The sequence below is a fragment of the Phyllobates terribilis genome, unplaced genomic scaffold (assembly GCF_046119375.1).
Source record: "Phyllobates terribilis strain yellow unplaced genomic scaffold, ASM4611937v1 Scaffold_9__5_contigs__length_417890890, whole genome shotgun sequence".
In the NCBI taxonomy this organism is placed as follows: Eukaryota; Metazoa; Chordata; class Amphibia; order Anura; family Dendrobatidae; genus Phyllobates; species Phyllobates terribilis.
Window position 1 is genome coordinate 10,212,557 of NW_027362769.1, and position 21,633 is coordinate 10,234,189.

General features: G+C 42.3%; 1 protein-coding gene across 1 annotated transcript in view; it reads right to left on the bottom strand.

Moving 5' to 3' along the window:
- Positions 1–21,633, bottom strand: part of CFAP410 (cilia and flagella associated protein 410) — a 163,051-nt gene that overhangs the window by 6,661 nt on the left and 134,757 nt on the right. Inside the window, exons 5-6 of the mRNA XM_073645569.1 lie at positions 11,992–12,166; positions 8,007–8,103 (exon numbers count right to left, since the gene is read on the bottom strand). Coding sequence (XP_073501670.1) covers positions 8,007–8,103; positions 11,992–12,166 — 272 coding nt within the window. The remainder of the gene's footprint in view (positions 1–8,006; positions 8,104–11,991; positions 12,167–21,633) is intronic.

A 21,633-nucleotide genomic window follows, 5' to 3' on the forward strand; every position in this document is an offset into this window, starting at 1 on the left:
TGGGGGCTAAAGCATACCTCAGCCAGAGACCGGAGGCCGTGGGCAGAATCTGCCACGGCCACCCACCACATCCACCCTGAAGGCAAACCACGTGTAGGGTCAGGGAACCCAAGGCCAAGGGTCTCCCAACAGAAGGCCCGAGGGAGCTGGACCTAGGTGGATCCCTGGTGGGGACGGCCAGAAGAAAGGACAAGAAGGAGGGCTCAGGGACACGCTCCGGACTTGCTTGGGGGTTGGCTGAATCCAGGACCTGGTGGACGCAGCACGGCTCGGGTGGTCACTCAAGGCTGGAGTGACCGGAATATCTGCAGTAAGTAAACACCCTGAACTGCACAACCCGACTCTGTCTTTAATTATCATCTACGCTGCACCACCACAACCCCCATCCTCTGCACCTGACCCCCTGAGGCCATACCCCTCCCGTTGGGGGTTATACTATCTAAGCTGCACCAACACCATCAGCCTCAGCGGACCCTGCTGCAGCGGCGGCCGTAGTGACCGCAATCCAACGGGTGGCGTAGTCGACATAACGAACTTTGTAACATCTGTAGGACTGCCACATACTCTGAGCTTGACACCCTGGGCACGGACCGGGTCACAGCCACTCGGAGACTACAACCCCCATCTGATCCGGCTCCGGGTATTCCCCTAAAGAATATGGCCCAGGGGGTGCGTCACTACCGCAGCATGTGGCGCTGTGCACAAAAAGCAGTGAGGACTCCCTAGGTCGCTAATTGGGCAGCTGCTCAGAAAGGATGAGAGCAGAGCCCAATGTAGCAACAACATGCAGTGGTCAAATATAATGACAAGAGGAAAGTCCTTTTCTCAACCACAATACATGGCAAAGGCATCTATACAGGTCCCCAAGCCAGAATGTTTCCTGGGGCACAAGGGTTACAATAAGAACATGTGATAAAGTCCTAAAGCCCTACAGTGCCATATAGAAAGCTAAGGTGTGGTACAGAAAGCTAGCCATACAATTGAAACCAGAAGTTTACATACACTATATAAAAAGACACATATGCATGTTTTTCTCAATTTCTGACATGAAATCAAAATGAATCTTTCCCGTTTTAGGTCAATTAGGATTACCATCATTTTTAATATTTGCCAAATACCAGAATAATGAGAAATAATGTTTTAAGGCTTTTTTATTACTTACTGCAAAGTCAAAAGTTTACATACATTTCATTAGTATTTGGTACAATTGCCCTTAAACTGAATGACTTGGGTCAAATGTTTGGGATATCCTTCCTCAAGCTTCTCACAATAGTTGGTCGCAATTTGGGCCCATTCCTCCTGACAAAACTGGTGCAACTGATCCAGGTTTGTAGGTCGCCTTGCTCACACCTGCCTTTTCAGCTTTGCATATAAATTTTCAATAGGATTGAGATCAGGGCTTTGTGATGGCCACTCCAAAACATTGACTTTGTTATCCTTACGCCACTTTGTTACCATTTTAGGAGTATGCTTGGAGTCATTTTCCATTTGGAAGACCCATTTCCGCCCAAGCTATAACTTCCTGGCTGATGTCTTGAGATGTTGCTTCAGTATTGTCACATAATCTTTTTTTCTCATGATGCCATCTATTTTGTGAAGTGCACCAGTCCCTCCTGCAGCAAAACAACCCCACGACATGATGCTGCCACCCCCATGTTTCACAGTTGGGAAGGTGTTTTTAGGCTTCCAAACTTCTCTCTTTTTCCTCCAAACGGAATGATGGTCATCATGCTCAAAAAGTTTAATTTTAGTTTCATCAGACCACAGGACATGTCTCCAAAAATTAAGGTCTTTGTTCCTGTGTGCATTTGCAAACATTAATCTGGCTTTTTTTATGTTTCTTTTGGAGTAATGGCTTCTTCCTGGCAGAGTGGCCTTTCAGTCCATGTTGATACCGTACTCCTTTCACTGTGGTTATTGACACAATCTTCCCAGCTCCCGCCATCATTTTCACAAGGTCTTTTGCTTTTGTCCTTGGGTTGATAGGCACATGTCGGACCAAAGCATATTCATCTTAGGGACACAGAACCAGTCTCCTTCCTGAGCGGTATGATGGCTGGACATTCCCACTTGCGTATAATTGTTTGTACAGATGAAAAAGGTACCTTCAGGTATCTTGAAATTGTACCCAAGGATGAGCCAGACTTGTGCAAGTCCACAATTCTCTTCCTGATATCTTGGCTGATTATTTTAGACTTTCCCATGATGCTACACAAAGAAGCAGTGTGTTTCAGGTGCGCATTAAAATACATCCACAGGTGTGTCTCTATTTAACTCAGATGTTGCCAAAAAAACAGAAGCTTCCAAACACAACATCATCATATGGGCAGTCCAGAATTGTTTAAAGCCATAGTAATCTTAGTGCATGTAAACTAGTAATCTTAGTGCATGTAAACTTTTGACTTTGCAGTAAGTAATAAAAATACCTTAAAACTTTCTCTCTTTCTCATTAATCTGGCATTTGGCAAATATTAAACATTATGATAATCCTAATTGACCTAAAACGAGAAAGGTTTATTCTGATTTCATATTAAGATATTGAGAAAAACATGCATATGTGTCTTTTTATATAGTGTATGTAAACTTCTAGTTTCCACTGCATAGCGCTTACGCGCCATCATGATGTGCAGGTCAGATTGGAATATTCCTTCAGTTTCAGGAGGTAGTGATGAAGGCCCTAATATTTGTAAGTCAGGAAGGGGAATGTCCAGTGGTTTAACTAGAGTCCAATGGGCCCTCGTGACAAATTTGGACCTACCCTTCTTCCCCCGCATGTTAGATGCATGGGCCCTTGTAGCATCTTAAATCCTTATAAAGACATACGAGGTGCACCCCCTTACCCTTAATGTAGTAATGCCCCCCATTTTGGTCTCCTTCCTGGTATACAGTGGAGGAAATAAGTATTTGATCTCTTGCTGTTTTTGTAAGTTTGCCCACTGACAAAGGCATGAAAAGTCTATAATTTTAAGGGTAGGTTAATTTTAACATTGAGAGATAGAATGGAGGAGGAGGTGTGATGGTGTGGGGGTGCTTTGCTGGTGACACTGTTGGGGATTGAAGGCATACTGAACCAGCATGGCTACCACAGCATCTTGCAGCATGCTATTCCATCCGATTGGCGTTTAGTTGGACCATCATTTCTTTTTCAACAGGACAATGACCCCACACACACCTCCAGGCTGTGTAAGGGCTATTTGACCAAGAAGGAGAGTGATGGGGTGCCAGATGACCTGGCCTCCACAGTCACCAGACCTGAACCCAATCGACATGGTTTGGGGTGAGCTGGACCGCAGAGTGAAGGCAAAAGGGCCAACAAGTGCTAAGCATCTCTGGGAACTCCTTCAAGATTGTTGGAAGACCATTTCCAGTGACTACCTCTTGAAGCTCATCAAGAGAATGCCAAGAGTGTGCAAAGCAGTCATCAAAGCAAAAGGTGGCTACTTTGAAGAACCTAGAATATTAAACATATTTTCAGTTGTTTCACACTTTTTTGTTAAGTATATAATTCCACATGTGTTAATTCATAGTTTTGATGCCTTCAGTGTGAATGTACAATTTTCAAAGTCATGAAAATACAGACAAATCTTTAAATGAGAAGTTGTGTCCAAACTTTTGGTCTGTACTGTATATATATATAGAAAAAAAAATGATTGTACTCACCTTCCCTTCGCTCCCCCGCCGCATGGTGTCCTTTTCTAAAGCCGGCAGCTGACTTCAGCGTGCAAGCGACAGGAGCACATGACGTTACTGCCATGCGCCCCCAGTCATGTGCACGCCAATGTCAGCTGCTGGTCTCTGATTAGCCGGCACCGTATATTGTAGCACACAGACCTGCGCCACAATACACTTCAGCTGAATGTGTATCAGAGGAAGCACATCCAGTGGAAGTTTGCAATGGTGTTGGCGGACCTCTAACCCACAGGGGCTCGGTCGCGACCTCTCCTGGGAAGGCCCCAGTACTTCTGGAACTGAAGGTGTCCGTATGTTTCCAGGGCAACATTTCCCCAGTGAGGTTCCACAATCTGAAAATAAAGGCAGGTCACAAAAAAGTGCAACGTTTGTTACAGAAGGGGGATAAAAAAGGACAACATTTTTCAGTTTGACATCTGCTCAACAAGCCTGGTCTGCTTCAAAAGACTGTTTCAAACTGTACCACTCATCCATGGATTACTATGTGGGAAATCAGAATCCATTTTGTTTTCTCTTCTCAGTTTCCACTTTTACACAGAAACCTTCCTCCTACACATTTCAAGCCCTTGAGATTCTGGATTGAACCAGACACTTAGACACAACTATCTCCGAATCCCACAAAACAGTTTCTTGCTTGTTGGCATAAAGCTCTTTCTATCAGGGGTGTATATAAACCCCTCCCGCATTTAATTAAAGTGGAATCTTATGCTGGACACTATTTATTTATGATTTACTCAAATTAATTGCACAACCTGATACACTCAATTCCAATATAGGGTCACTTGTGGGGGGTTCCTACTGGTTTGGCACCTCAAGGATTCTGAAAATACGACATTGTGTCCACAAACAATTCCATCAAAGTCTGCGCTCCAAAACATCACTCCTTCCTTTTGGAACTCGGCAGTGCGTATAACAGTAGTTTTCGACTATATATGGGGTATCGGTATACTCGGGAGAAATTGCACAAAAAATTTTGGGGTCCATTTTCTCCTATTATCCTTGTGAAAATAAAAAAATTGGGGCTAAAACAACGTTTTTGTGGGAAAATTTTGATTTTTTATTTTAGACGTTTTAAAATTCTGTTAAACACCTGTGAGTTGAAGGTGCTCACCACACCTCTAGATAAATTCCTTTAGGGTTGTAGTTCCCAGAATGGGGTCACTGGTGGGGGGGGGGGAAGGTTTCTACTGTTTTCGTACCTCAAGCACTCTGCAAATGTGACATGGCACCTGCAAACAATACCATCAATGTCTGTGCTCTAATTTTCTCCTGTTACCCTTGTGAAAATGTAAAATTAGGGGCTAAAGCAACATTTTTGTGGGAAAAAGTAAAATGTTAATTTTATCTTTCCACATTGCTATAATTCCTGTGAAGCACCTTTATCAACTTATTGAATGTGGTTTTGAGGGCTGTGAGGGGTGCAGTTTTTAAAATGGTGTATTTTCTGACACATAAGCCTTTCAAACTCACTTCAATTGTGATGTGGTCCCTAAAAAATTAGTTTTGTAACTTTTGTTGGAAAAATGAAAAATTGCTGATAAACTTTTAACCCTTCTAACTTCCTAACAAAACAAAAATGTTTCAAAAATGATACTCATGTAAAGTATACATATGGGAAATGTTATTTGTAAATTATTTTGTACAGAATGACTAACTGGTTCAACCCCTTTTTGACATGATCGTACTGACCTGGGACTATTGGACCAGGTACGTACTATTACGCATCACGGGATCGCGCCCGCACACAAGCTGGGCAGGGCGATCGGTGCTGGGTGTCTGGATTGTCACAGCTGACACCCGGTGCTATGTGTCAGGAGCGGTCCCGCACCACTCCCGGCACATTAACCCCCGAAGTCGATCGCAGCATGAGGTAAGAGCGGCTTACTTACCTGGTCTCTGGCGTCCCGCGCTGTCTTTGCATGGTCCTGATAGTTGCCATGGTGACCCGATGTGATGACGACATCCGGGTCACCAGGCATCAGCAACTTAGCTAGATCCTGCTCAGTGCACGGTCTAACTAACTTGTGTGTGCAGGGGCTGCAGCCTGCATAGCATAGAGATGCTGCTGCAGCATTTCTATGCTATGCAAGCGATCTGCCTTCAAAAAGTGAAAGTCCCATGGTGGGACAAAGTGTAAAAGTAAAAAAAAAGTGTCAGAAAGTGAAAAAGAAATAAATGTAAAAATATATATATAAAAAAATAATCCCAAAAAAATAAAAATATACTGTACCCATAAATAAATATTATGAAAAAAAACAAACCAATAAAAAGTACACATATTTGGTATCACCGCGTCCGGAACGACCAGACCCGTAAAACTGACCCCTTGTTAATCCCTTTAGGTAAAAAAAATAAATAAAAAATGAAGCAAAAAATGATGCTTTATCATCATACCGCCAAACAAAAAAATGGAATAAAACGCAAAAAAAAAGATGAATGTAAATAAAAATGGTACCATTGGAAACGTCATCTTGTCCCGCAAAAAACAAGACGCCATACAGCTCCATCAGCCCAAAAATAAAAAAGTTATAGCTCTCAGAATAAAGCAATACAAAAAAAATTTTTTTTCTATAAAATAGTTTTTATGCACCAAAACATAAAAAAGACATAAATGTGATACCGCTGTAATGGTACTGGCCCGAAGAATAAAGCTACCTTATCAATTTTACCACACGCAGAACAGCATAAAAAAAAACAAAAAAAAAACAAATTCCTATTCCTGAATTGTTATTTTTTGTTTATTCTGCCTCCCAAAAATCAGAATAGAAAGTGGTCAAAAAATGTCACGTGGCGGAAAATAGTACCAATAAAAAGGTCAACTTGTCCTGCAAAAAACAAGCCCTTGCATGACTCTGTCGGCCAAAATCTGGAAAAATTATAGCTCTCAAAATATGGCTATGCAAAAACTAGTCTTTGCAAAAAAAAAAGCGTCTTTTAAGTGTTTGACAGCAGCCAAACATAAAAACCGCACGAGGAAAGGCGTAAAAAAATAAACTCTAGGGTTAGGGTTGTGCTAGGGTTAAGGTTAGGGTTGTGTTGGGGTTGGGATTTTTTAAAAAGTAAAGAAAAAAAATGATAACGATATGGTGACTAGCGTTGAGCGTAAGTGCTCGCTACTTGAGTTTGCTTCGGATGCTCGGGTATGCACAGAGTATCGCGGGTGCTTGAGTGACATGCTCGAGTCTCCACCCCATACCTTTCGCGGCTGTTATACAGCCAAAAAAACCTCGCGGAGATTGCCTGCCATGCATGAGTGATCTCCACATGTTTTTTTTGGGTGTCTATCAACCGTGAAACAGTCGGGGCGGGGACTCGGGCATCCGTGATACATTGTGCATACCCGAGTACCCGACTAATGATAACTTATTCAATATGATGACCTAATATTATCAAATTCTATATCGTACCGCTTGTTTCAAAATGTTCACTATACCCCTTGATAAAATTGTTGAGGGGTGTAGTTTTTTTTTTTAAAAATGGGATCACTTGTGGGGGGTTTCCACTGTTTAGGCGCATCAGGGGTCTACAAACACGACATGGCGTCCGCTCTCGATTCCAGCCAATTTTCCGTTCAAAAAGTCACACAGTGCTCCTTCCCTTCTGACCTTGTCGAATGCCCAAACAGTGTATTTTCCCCACATATGGGGTATCAGCGTACTCAGGACAAATTGTACAACAGTTTTTGACTTTTTGGATTCCATTTTCTCCTGTTTCCCTTGTAAAAACAAAATTGGGGGCTAAAAGATCATTTTTGTGGAAAAAGTATGATTTTTTTATTTTCATGGCTCTAAGTTATAAACTTCTGTGAAGCACCTGGGGGTTTTAGTGTGCTCATCACACATCTAGATAAGTTCCCTGAGGGGTATAGTTTCCAAAATGGGGTCACTTGTGTGGGGCTTCCACTGTTTAGGCACATCAGGGGCTCTTCAAAAGCGACATGGCGTCCGCTAATTATTCAAGCTAATTTTACATTCATAAAGTCATATGGAGCTTCTTCCCTTCCAAACCCTGCCGTGCACCCAAACAGTGGTTTTCCCCCACATATGGGGTATCTGCTTACTCAGGAGAAATTGCACAACAAGTTAGATGGTGCAATTTCTCCTGTTACCCTTATGAAAATGCAAAATTGGGGGCTGAAAAACATTTTTGTGGGAAAAATGTGAAAATTTTATTTTTACGGCTCAATGTTATAAACTTCTGTGAAGCACCTGGGGGTTCAAGGTGCTCAGCACACATCTAGAAAAGTTCCCTGTGGGGTCTAGTTTCCAAAATGGTGTCACTTGTGGGGGGTTTCCACCTTTTCCACTAAGAAATACCTTTCTTTTTCGGTTTCCATAGGGCTCCATTGGTGATGAGAATGGGGAAAACTTATCTCTTGGAAGTGGTTTCATGCCTAGTTGTTCCCGTATTTTGCTGCAAAACGAAGCATGGATAATAAACACTATTTGAGAATTAAAAGAATAATAATAATTAAAATGGTAATATGCAAAATTAAAGAATCTACTATAATCAAAACTAATACTAACATTCAGACAAAATACATTGAAAGTGATCTGACTTGAAGTTTTATCTCTTCAAACACATCCAGTAATGCTAAACAGCAAGTGAGAAGAAAGCAGTACAGCAGAATTATTTTTTTATAAGCAGCCTGCACTGCTGAGAGACATAATGGATGCCGATAGTTTACTGATAGAGAGTTGTAGAATAAACTAGAATGGTACAAACCCCCTGTGAAAGGATAGTGACGGTCCTTATCAGCCTCCCACCTCACCTACAGATTCCATCCTACGACATGGTGGGACTTGGGTACTGAAGCCAACCCTGCCGCTCTCCTAACTTTCTGTATCAGAGCTCGGAAATGCACATATATCCTGATTACTAACAAATAATAACCCTACTAAATAATATCGGACAGAACATGTACCAGGAATCTAGGGAGCCCATGTTGTAAGCAAGATGGAGCCACCCCAGTCCTTTATTCCTTTACTCTCTGTACCATCAAAATGGGTTACAGACTGCTGAAGTCACTGGAATCATTCATGGGTATAATCAGTGGTCCCCTTATTCTCCTTGGAAACTCCTGTGAATTACAATGCTGTGCAAAAGTATTTGCCCCTACCCCATTTGTTATATTTGTGCATCTTTCTTGAGATCACCAAACTAAGACAAGACGTTTTAATTGACAATTTAACACTTGAAGAGGAAAAAAAAAATCATTTTATAGCACTACCTGACTCTATACAAAAAATAATAATTCCCCTTCAGCTACTAAATTAACCAGTTAACTAAATACAATTGTCAGTTTAGTTCAGGCTGGGTCCACATGCAGGGGTCATGCTGCAGCTTTCAACAGCTGCAGTCTTCTTACCGTTTCCTTGCACAACCATTTTTTCTTGCAAGTCTCAAAATGATTTCAGGGTTAAAAGCCAGATGTCTAGGGTAAACACTTTGGTGAATCGGGGCCTAACTAATTGTACAAAGAAAGACTGGAAAGACGTCAGTGGCAAAGGCCTGCTGCGGTTTTCAGCCATCATACTGATAGCCACACGCAGCCATGAAGACATCCAAATCTGGTGAATTGAAACATCAATTAAAGTGAGCCTGGCTGGCAATACTTAGTGGGATAGAAAATCTCAAAAAACAATATACAGTGGGGAAAAAAAGTATTTAGTAAGCAACCAATTGTGCAAGTTTTCTCACTTAAATAGATGAGAGAGGCCTGTAATTGACATCATAGGTAGACCTCAACTATGAGACACAAAATGAGAAAACAAATCCTGAAAATCACATTGTCTGATTTGGAAAGATTTTTTTTTCAAATTTTGGTGGAAAATAAGTATTTGGTCAATTACAAAAATTCAAGTAAACAATGGTGCAGCGGTCTCAGGGAGCGCCAAAGGAATACTGGACAATTTACTAGATGGCAACCGACTTTTATTCTTCCTCCAATACCACTGCCACAACGCGTTTCAACGGTCTAAGCCGTCTTTATCAGGTGGGGTAAAGGAAACGCGTTGTGGCAGTGGTATTGGAGGAAGAATAAAAGTCGGTTGCCATCTAGTAAATTGTCCAGTATTCCTTTGGCGCTCCCTGAGACCGCTGCACCATTGTTTACTTGTGAAATATCTCCATACGGAGCCAAAGAGGCAGGAGCAGCCTGGTCTATTTGGATGTGAGGACCTGCGGTTATCCAGCCACCGGGTTAAACTACTGAGGACCTGCAGTGACGTGGTATCTGGTCCGGCAGGATCGTGTGACCACTTGAGGAGCACGGAGTTGCGAGGCAAACACCGACAGGACGGTACTACAAATAGAGGTGACCCGGAGCCTCATTAATCACACGCTTAATCTTGGTTGTGTAGACGTACACAACCATCACAGGTGAGTGTACTGGCACTTTTTAAATTATTTAAATAGCCCTGTGAGTCTACACATGCGCCCTTTCTTTTCTTTTCGAATTACAAAAGTTCATCTCAATACTTTGTTATATATCCTTTGTTGGCAATGACAGAGGTCAAATGTTTTCTGTAAGTCTTCACAAGGTTGGCACACACTGTTGCTGGTATGTTGGCCCATTCCTCCATGCAGATCTCCTCTAGAGCAGTGATGTTTTGGGGCTGTCGCTGTGCAACACAGACTTTCAACTCCCTCCAAAGGTTTTCTATAGGGTTTAGATCTGAAGACTGGCTAGGCCACTCCAGGACCTTGAAATGCTTCTTACAAAGCCACATGGGAAATAGAGTTATTGAAATCTACAGGTCTAGAAAGGGTTACAAATCCACACTCAAGAGCCATTTCCCACAAATAGAGAAAACGCAGAATAGTAGTGAACATTTCCAGGAGCGCATCAATGACTCATTCAGGAGGTAACTAAAGAACCGAAAGGAACAACTAAAGAACTGCATGTCTGACATGTCTCAGTCAAAATCAATGTACATGATACCCACAATAAGAAAAACACTTGGCAAAAGTGGCATCAGTGGAAAACTGCAAAGCGCACCACTGCAGAATGAAAAGAACATAGAGGCCCTGATTCATCAAAGTGTTTTCTCTGGAAAAGTAAAACACTTTTGAAAAGTTGCAAAATTTTTACAACTTTTTAATGTTATGCTAGTTTTGGTCAGCTAAAAAAAATGGCTGAATCTGGGGACAGGTCAGTGAAGTATGGCGACTCCAGAGCATCTAATTCATGATAAATTGTGGCGTACCTTATATTACAAATCTTACTCCAGTCTCTGAATGGAGTAAGAGTTGTGGCGAGATGCACGGAGGCACACACCACTTTTAAGATGCATTTGAATTATTGAATGCAACTGGACAAGCACACGGAGTTGCACATGATGGCAGTCTTGTCTGCTTTTGTGGTCATGCCTGGCTTGATTTTTAATAAGGCCACTGGACTGACTACCATAATTGTTATCCTTTTTTCTCACCTCTCGCAACCTTTCACTACAGTAAGGACAGGACAGTCACATGCGTCTTCAGCAGACCCCTAGCTGTCACGGAAACCCATCGGCAGCCCATAATCATGTCGCGGTTATAACAGTGTGCACTTGGGCTACAAGCTGTAAATGCCTATGTCACAGATTTACTGTGGCATTTAATAGGTTAACAGCTGAGGGCTCTGCTTGTGGCTAATAGAGGCAGATGATGGCTGAATAACACAATCTAATATACATGCTACGAGCAGGCATTGCTTTGTGCAGACATTAGCCTCATTTTCTGCCTTAAAGCGGTTTTGCAGTTTCAACTTGTGTAAATTCATGCTTGCCATGATAAAAAATAATGGCACCTAGCCAATTAATAGTAAAATCACAGCATGCACTACTTGGGTCTAGTTCACAGACCAGAATACTGCATGCAATAAGAGACCGCAGTAATATCCAATTTGGATGTGCACAGAGAGCTGAAAATGGCACCAATCACGTCCGCGTATGCGGTTACAGCAGGCCCGATTTTCAATATGGCAGTCTGAACCCGGCCCAAGTCCTGCGATATTTACATTTGGACAATGGAATGTGCTTTCAGCTACGACATGTGGCATTAACTATACTGTCTGCAGACAAGATTATGATGGAAGGGATTTCGCTAAGTATTCCTGCACTATGCTAACATTTAACGTCTTCAAAATCTCATTTCACAATGATGCGTATAAATTGGGCGAGTTGTGATAATAACAAAAAGTTAAGTGGCCATTTATATAGGGGCCAAAAAGACAAGCTCTGATTCACAACACTGAGTTTGGATTTCACATTCTTCTAATGTTCCATCATTTAATGACAATTCTCATTAAAGACTCACTTTGTTTCTTCCATGCTGAAGTTTAGTAAGTCACTCTCAGATTCGGTGGACACCTCTCCGGTATGTTCTCCTGTGGGCCCCAGAGAGCCATTTTCTGCAGTGGAGATGTCCCTTGGGGCAGCTGTCATTTCCTCGCCTTCTGTCATTGCATGAGAGACCTCTTCTGCGGTCACAGCTAGCAAGTAAGAAACGTGAAAAAGATCATAAATTAGGCAGGATTCTGCAACAGTGCACGAGGAAACATTCTGTGAATTTAGTTTGGGTAACTGTGTGGCTGATGCAAGGAACTAAATAAATGACAAAGCTTCTCCTTTCCTTTGCAGTGTTAAATACGGACAGCACACCATCCGTGTGCTGTCCGTGTTTTTCATGGACCCATAGACTTGTATTAGCCCTTTTCATCTGTGAAACCTGAGAAAAATGGATATGTCTCCGTCAGACCTGCAGACACACAGGGTGTTTGAAAAAACATGGACATGTGAATAGCACCATAGATTATCATGGGACCATGTTGTATCCGTGAAAAAAACAGAACATACATGTATGTGCAACACGGATATGTGAATGAGGCCTTAATGATTGAATCACACTGTAATAATTGTTTGAGACCATGGAGAAGGTGATTGTTTTAGACTTTGGGTTTGGTGCTGTGCTGCGGCCATTGTAGCTGTGCCTGTGGGGTGGTGTGACCCAAAGCTGTGGGGGCTTAACTTTGCCCTGGGCACCTTGATCACTCCCCTCTTAATGCAGCAAAAATGTCAGCCTCCAGGTATGCAAAGCTGGTAGAGACATCCACCAAGAGACTAGCAGCAGTAATATTTACAGAATTTCTTATGTTATTTTCTTCTAAAAAACCCACATTAATGTAGATCAACACAGAAGGTTGACGGTTTTCTTTAACTCTTTCCTGCCAAAGCCAGTTTTCACCTTCCTGACAGAGCCAAATCTGACATGTGACTGTAGATGGAATGCTTCTATATATCACAGGGATTTCTAGAATGTTTTTTTTCATGACACAATGTACTTTATGTTAGTTGTATGATTTGTGTTTATGTATCAAAATTCTCTCACATTTGCCAAAAATTAAAAATTTTTGGACATTGAATTTTTATGCCTTTAACCCCTTTCTGATATCCTGCGTAATAATACGTATCTGCGCCCTGGGTCTATTGTACCAGATATGTATTATTATGCCCAAGCTTTAATGCGGCACTGCGACTGAAGTCGCGGTGATCACATTCAATTTTCAGTGGCATCTTTCCTCAGGGTAGATGGCGTCATCATCCTGGGGGGTGTTGCTGCCCTCCCCGCAACCACGATCGCTGTGATTGGCTGTTCAATTCTGAACAACCAATCACAGCATTTCTCACTGTTACAGGTATTCAATCAGATTGCTTGTAACAGTGATGTGCAGCCTAGGATCGGTGCTCCTAAGAGCACCGATCCTAGACTGGTGCCTGGCAACGCCAGGCCTGGCCCCAACCGGCTCTGATTGGTGCTATCGCCGATGACATCGACCACACCAATCAGAGCCGACCGCACGGTGACCAGGCGGTCACGGGTCGGTGACCTGCCTGTCACCATCCACCCCCTTTAGTGTCAGCCCTGGCCCCAGCCGGCTTTTATTGGAGCAACCAATCAGAGCCCATAACATAGCGGTGACAGGCCTGTGATCTGGCTGTCACCCCACTGTGACCACTCTGCATCTGCTCAGTTAGTGACGATTTGTACAGAGCAGTCAAACTTCTTATTGCTGGTTTGCTGAGCCCTGTGGTGCCACAGAAGCCTCTGTGACACCACAAGACCTTTTTCCTACCTGCTCCGGTCACTGCTCCTGCTGGTCTGCCGCTCCGGTCTCCTGCTGCTGTTGAGGTAAGCTGCTCCGGTCCCCTGATCCTGCTGCTGATCCTGCAGGAAGAACAGAGAAGACTTTGGGTCATCTCTGATCTTCTCATCCATCCCCCCTCTTTTTACCCCCCCTCTCACCACAATCCCCCTCTCCCTTTTTGCCACCGAGCGCTGATCAGTACTTAATCGCTTGTTTTTTGGCTTTTTTTTTTCGTGCGTCCTGCAGCTGCCGAGCACTGATCAGTGACTACAACACTGATCAACGTCCATGCTTGCTGTTTTCCAGGACTTTTTTTTTTGTCCCTGTCCATTCCCCTCCCCCACTTTGCATCACCTCCGTGCGTGCATACAGCAGCTGCAGAGCGTTGATCGGTGATGCAAATCGCCGATCAGCACTCGTGCTCACTGTTCTACGCTTTTTTTTCCCACTGACTTTTTTTTTTGTACAAGGAGGTCACACTGTCAGGTCGTGATACCTGTGACACCACAAACTCTGCTCCTGCTGTGACTGAAGACATCAGACAGAATACAAGACAACACAATTGTAAGTAAATTTTTGATCCCTTCACATCCACCCCAATTCCCTCCCACCCCCCCTCTTTTTACCCCCCCCCCCTCACCCTCCTTTCTGCCACCAGCGCTGATTAGTACTTGATTGCTCGATATTTTGGCAGTTTTTTTTTCGTGCTTCCTGCAGCAGTCGAGCGCTGATCATTGACCGCAGATCACTGATCCGCACTCGTGCTCACTGATTGCACCACCTCCGGCTGTTCCCTCTTTTTTTTTTTTTTTTTTTTTTTTTTTTATATCATTCAGGGAAAAAAAAAGTTGACACCAAGCACACTGTCACACACACACACACACACACACACACACACACACACACACACACACACACACACACACACACACACACACTGAATAAAGTACTGACACACATGCACCACATGCATAAAAAAAAAAAAAATGTCCCGCTCATCACAAACTCGCTATTCAGCGGAGCAGGCATACGCTTTTCTAGCCTCTGACACCGACGGCGAGGGAGAGGATCCCACCTTTCTTTATTTTTCTGACTCCCCTTTCTCCTCAGGTGCTGCTGAACCGCCACGCAGTCGCCCCAGGAGAGAAGATGAACTCGCGCCCCCTACTACTGACCCCGTATGGACCTCGCCCCCCGAAAATTATGCATCACTGATTCCTGATTTCATGCCGGAATCAGGAATCAAGTTTGACACCACCTGCCTCACAGAAATAGACTTTTTTAAAGTCTTTTTCTCTGAGGATTTTGTAAACCTCATGGTGGGCCAAATTAATTTGTACGCTCATCAATTTTTGGCAGAAAACCGCTCTTCATCATTTTCTAACTGGTCTCCTGTAGACGCAGTAGAAATGATGAAGTTTTGGGGCCTGGTACTTCACATGGGGATACTGAAGAAGCCAGAAGTTCAGCAATACTGGAATGTTGACGTTTTGTATAACACTCCAGTGTTCCGAATGGTCATGACCCAGACACGTTCTGAGGCTATCCACAAAGTTCTTGCATTACAACGATAATGCATGGTGTCCTGCACGCAATGACCGGAACTTTGATCGTCTTTTCAAAGTTCGGTCGGGCATCGAGCACTTCAACAAGTTTGCTTAAGTGTACGTAAAGGGACATCTGCGTGGAGGAGTCCCTAATCCATTTTAAGGGGCGGCTTGGATTCCAGCAGTACCTGTCCAATAAGAGGGCCAGGTACGGAATCAAGCTGTATAAACTGTGTGAGAGAACCTCAGGGTACACTCACAAGTTTAGAGCTTACAAAGGGAAGAACTCCCGGATTGAGCCCCCTAAATGCTGTTCTGGGAATGAGTGGGAAAATTGTGTGGGATTTGGTGCACCCTCTGCTGGCTAAAAGTTATCACCTTTACCTGGATAACTTTTATACCAGCATCCCGCTCTTCAAGTCCCTCTCTGCGCAAGGTACCGCAGCCTGCGGTACTGTCCGCAAAAATCGGAGAGGCCTCCCAAAGACGCTAATTGTGCAGATGCTCAGAAGTTGTGATAGTAGAGCCCAATATAGCGACCACCTGCTGGTGATCAAGTACAAGGACAAGAGGGATATCCTTTTCTTGACCACCATACGTGGTGATGGCAGCACCCTCAGCACTGTACGAGATTCCACTACACAAGTCATCAAACCAGATTGTCTAGTGGGGTACAAATACATGGGGGGAGTTGATCTCTCTGATCAAGTCCTCCAGCCATACAGTGCTTTGAGATAGGCCAAAATGTGGACAATATGCTGGCCGTGCACATCGTACAGATGGCAATGCACAACGCTTTCATTCTATCATGATGTGAAGGCCAGACTTCTATGTCATACCTTCAGTTCCAGGAGGTAGTAATCAAAGCCCTGATATTTGGCAGTGGTGACGGAGTGGGCCCCAGTACTTCCGGAACTGAAGGACCTCAAATTGTACCAGGCCAGCATTTCCCGGGGGAGGTCCCTCAAAGAAGAAAAAAAGGTAAGTCACAAAAGAAGTGCCGAGTGTGTTACAGAAGGGGAATACGCAAGGACACCATTTATCAATGTGACACCTGCCCCGACAAACCTGGCCTGTGCATGAAAGAATGCTTCAGAAGGTACCATTCTTCCATGCACAACTAAATAAATTTCTGACGTATGACAACCTGACGAACACTACACAACCGAGTTAGTGTTCATCAGGTTGTCCTACGTCAGTTGTGTAGTGTTCGTCAGGTTGTCCTACACAACTGACGCATGACACTACATTATAACATTCACAAATCAGGTATCAGTTCCAAAAAGGGGGCACTTGTTGAGCATTTCCACTATTTAGGCACATCAGGGGCTCTGAAAACGTGACATGACGCCCACAGACCATTCCAACTCCTTCCTTTCCGGGCTGACATGCGCCCAAACAGTAGTTTTCTCCTACGCATGGGCTATCAGCGTACTCAGGTGAAATTGCACAAAAGATTTTGATGTGCACTTTCTCCTGTTACCCTTGTGAAAAAATTTTTTTTTTACATTTTTGTGGAAAAAATGTTTGTTTTTTTTATTTTCACAAGTCAACGTTATAATTTTCTGTGAAGCATCTGGGGGTTCAAGGTGCTCACCACACATCTAGATAAATTCATTGAGGGGTCTAGTTTCCAAAAAGGAGGCACTTTTTGGGTATTTCCACTGTTTAGGCACATCAGGGGCTCTGAAAACATGATATGATGCCCACAGTCCTTTCCATCAAAGTCTGCATTCCAAAGCGTCACTCCTTCCCTTCTGAGCCCTGCCGTGCGCCCAAACAATGGATTTTCCCCCACATATGGGGTATCAGCATACTCCGGAGACATTGCACAACAACTTTTGGGCTCCAATTTCTCCTGTTACCCTCATGAAAATAAAAAACAATGCGGCTAAAAGATCATTTTTGTGGAAAAAAAATGTTTTTTTTTCACGGTTCTACGTTATAAACTTTTGCGAAACACTTGGGGGTTCAAAGTGCTCACCACACATCTAAATAAGTTCCTTAAGAGGGGTTCCACTGTCTAGGCACATCAGGGGCTCTCCAACCATGACATGGTGTCCGCTGTCAATTCAAGCGAGTTTTGTGTTGAAAACGTCAAAGGGTGCTCCTTCTCTTCCAAGCCCTGCTGTGCGCCCAAACAATGGCTTTCTCTCACATAAGGGGTGTCAGCGAACTCAGGAGAAATTGCACAACAACTTTTGTGGTCCAATTTCTCCTGTTGCCCTTGTGAAAATAAAAACATTGGGGTCTAAAGTAAAATTTTTGTGAAAATAAGTTAAATGTTCATTTTTTCCTTTTGTTCGATTAATTGCTTTGAAGCACCTGAAAAGTTAATCAACTTCTTGAATGTGGTTTTGAGCACCTTCAGGGGTGCATTTTTTAGAATGGTGTCACTTTTGGGTATTTTCTGTCATAAAGGCCCCTCAAAGTCACTTCAAATGTGATGTGGTCCCTAAAAGAAATGGTTTTGTAAATTTTGTTGTAAATATGAGAAATCGCTGGTCAACTTAACCCTTATAACTCCCTAACAAAAAAAAAATTTGGTTTCAAAATTGTGCTGATGTAAAGTAGACATGTGGGAAATGTTATTTATTAACTATTTTGTCTGACATATCTCTCTGATTTAAGGGCATAAAAATTAAAATTTCGAAAAGTGCAAACCTTTCAAAATATTCACCAAATTTCCGACTTTTTCACAAGTAAACGCCGGTCATAGCAAAAAAATGTTACCACTATCATGAAGTACAATATGTCATGAAAAAACAATCTCAGAATCAGTGGGATCCATTGAAGCGTTCCAGAGTTATAACCGCATAAAATGACACTGGTCAGAATTGTAACAATTGGCCTGGTCATTAATGTGCAAACCACCCTCAGAGGTAAGGGGGTTAAAGAGAATAATCCCGTCATCAGGATTTTATACCCCAAACTAATGGGGTATATATAAGGACGCTTTCATGCTAATTGCATCTTTACTTTCCTTGTAGAATTCCATTTTGGAGAAAACAATATAGTTGAGATTGTGTATGCTAATGAACTGCTAGTGTAGTGGGTGGGCTCTCGCCCTCCAGGTCTCCTGCCTCTCTCCTTATTCCCCGCTCGCTGCCTGCCTCCTGTCAGCAAAACACATTTCTACAAGCATGGTTATTATTCCATCAACATTAAAGCGTCTTCACACATGCCATTACTTTGGGGTATACAATTCTGACGACAGGTTCTCTATATGGGTACAGTCAATTTTCATTTTGTGCTTTCATTTTTTCAAATAGCCGTAACTTTATTTTTACATCAACATTGCCATACGAGGGCTTTTGTTTGCTTGTTTTGCAAAAAAATGGCAAAAATATTCCAAGTGCGGTGAAATGGTGAAAAAATGCAATTCTGTTGTTTTTTGTATTTTATTTTTTAGGATATTAATTGTGCAGTGGCAAAGACCTGACAAGAAGATTCTACAGATTAGTACAATTACAGTGATACCAAACATGATTTTAATTGTATTTTTTTTAAACTATTTTAGCGGCTTAAAAAAATCATAGGTTTGTAAAAGAAAAAATCTGATTTCGGTCACCATTTTCTGAGACCCAGAACTTATTCTTTTTCCACGAAGAACTTGTTTTTTCGTGAGGCAAGTTGGTATTCTTATTTATATAATTTCGAAGTAGGAAAGAAGTTGAAAATGTTTTGATCGCAAATTACTACATTTTTTTTTTAGGCAACGAAAAAAAAAGCCCAGCAATTCTGGAGTTCCAATTTTTTTTGCACTTTACAATGTTTATTGATCAGGTTCATTATTTTAATACATTAATTTTATATTTTGATAGACTGGACTTTTACAGACACTGCAATTCCAAATGTAGAAAATAGGAAGAAATCTCCAGTGATCAGGAAATAAAATGTTATTTCCTGATCGCTGGAGATTTTTTCCTATTTTCTGCTTTCTCCTCAGGAGCAAGGTGCATATACCAATTGGTTAGCTGACTTTTCCTTTCCCCCTCTCCCTATGTTACATTTGCAATTTTAAATGTGTACATTTTTTATTACTTCTTTATTCTTAACTGGAGAAAAGGCAGTGATTTGAATTTTTTTTTTTTTAATGTTTTAAATATTTTTAAATACTTTTTTTTTGTCTCCTCAGGGGACTTCTACCCGGGATTGTTTGATCGCTTCTACTATATACAGCAACGCTACAGTATTGCTGTATATAGTAAAAATGACAGTCTATGATATGACGCCTAGGGGAGAGCACACGGAGGCCTTCAGCTGGACCCCGGCTGTCATAAAAAACCTATCGTTTCCTGCAATCATGTCATGGGGGAGGGGTGGGGGGGGGGAGTTGGTATGGGCCCGAATGGGATACATCCGCGAGTACTGCAGGAATTAAGTAACGTCATAGATAGACCATTGTTTTTAATCTTTAAAGATTCCATAATAACAGGGTCTGTACCACACGACTGGCGTATAGCAAATGTGGTGCCAATATTCAAAAAGGGGACAAAAACTGAACTTGGAAATTATAGGCCGGTAAGCTTAACCTCTACTATGGGTAAAATCCTGGAGGATTCCCTAAGAGATGCTATACTAGAGTATCTGAAGAAGAACAACCTCATGACCCAATATCAACATGGGTTTACGAGGGACCGTTCCTGTCAGACTAATCTAATCAGTTTTTATGAGGAGGCAAGTTCCGGACTGGACCAAGAAAAAGCAGTGGATGTTGTGTATATGGACTTTTCAAAAGCTTTTGATACGGTTCCACACAAAAGGTTGATACATAAAATGAGAACAATGGGGATAGGGGAAAATATATGTATGTGGGTTAAGAATTGGCTCAGTGATAGGAAACAAAGGGTGGTTATTAATGGAACACACTCAGACTGGGTCTCAGTAAACAGTGGGATACCACAGGGGTCAGTATTGGGCCCCCTTCTTTTTAACATATTTATTAATGACCTTGTAGGGGGCATACAGAGTAGTATTTTAATATTTGCAGATGACACTAAACTCTGCAAGGTAATCAATACAGAGGAGGACAATTTTATATTACAGGAGGATTTATGTAAACCAGAAGCTTGGGCTGATAAATGGCAAATGAGCTTTAATGGGGATAAATGTAAGGTAATGCACTTGGGCAAAGGAAATAAAATGTATAATTATATGCTTAATTGTAAAACACTGTGCAAAACGGTAACTGAAAAAGACCTGGGTGTATTGGTGGACGACAAGCTCCCGTTTAGTGGCCAGTGTCAGGCAGCTGCTGCAAAGGCAAATAAAATAATGGGATGCATTAAAAGAGGCATAGATGCTCATGAGGAGAACATAATTTTACCTCTATACAAGTCACTAGTGCGACCACACTTAGAATACGGTGTACAGTTCTGGTCTCCGGTGTGTAAGAAAGACATAGCTGAACTAGAGCAGGTGCAGAGAAGAGCGACCAAGGTTATAAGAGGACTGGGGGGTCTGCAATACCAAGACAGGTTATTACAACTTGGGGTTATTTACTGTGGAAAAATGAAGGCTTAGGGGTGATCTTATTACTATGTACAAGTATATGAGGGGACAGTACAAAGACCTTTCTACTGATCTTTTTACTCTTGAGACCTGAGACGAGGACAAGGGGTCATCTTCTACGTCTGGAGGAAAGAAGGTTTAATCATAATCACAGACGCGGATTTTTTACTTTAAAAGCAGTGAGACTATGGAACTCTTTGCCGCATGATGTTGCAATGAGTGATTCACTACTAAAATTTAAGAAGGGCATGGATGCCTTTCTTGAAAAGTATAATATTACAGGTTATATATACTAGATTCCTTGATCCAGGGAACTAGTCTGATTGTCGTATGGAGTCAGGAAGGAATTTTTTTCCCCAATGTGGAGCTTAGTGTTTGCCACATGTTTTTTTTTTGCCTTCCTCTGGATCAACATGTTAGGCTATGGGTTGAACTAGATGGACTTAGTCTTCCTTCAACCTTAAAAACTATGTTACTAGGTGCCAGCTAATGCAATGACAATACTGATGTGCTGTGCACATGATCAGGAATTTTTCTGACAGGATTGTCATTGCATTTAAATCTGCAGCATATCCATTCTTTGTAGCGTTTCTGCAATGTTTACCGCCCATTGAGTTCAACTGAACCACAGCTGTCTTCTACAACAGTGACATCAGTGATTGCTGATGCGACTGCTGTAGAAGTGCCCCGGATCGCCATGTGACACTGGATTACGTCATGACAGTGGACAGGTGAGGGATATGGTTGTTTTTT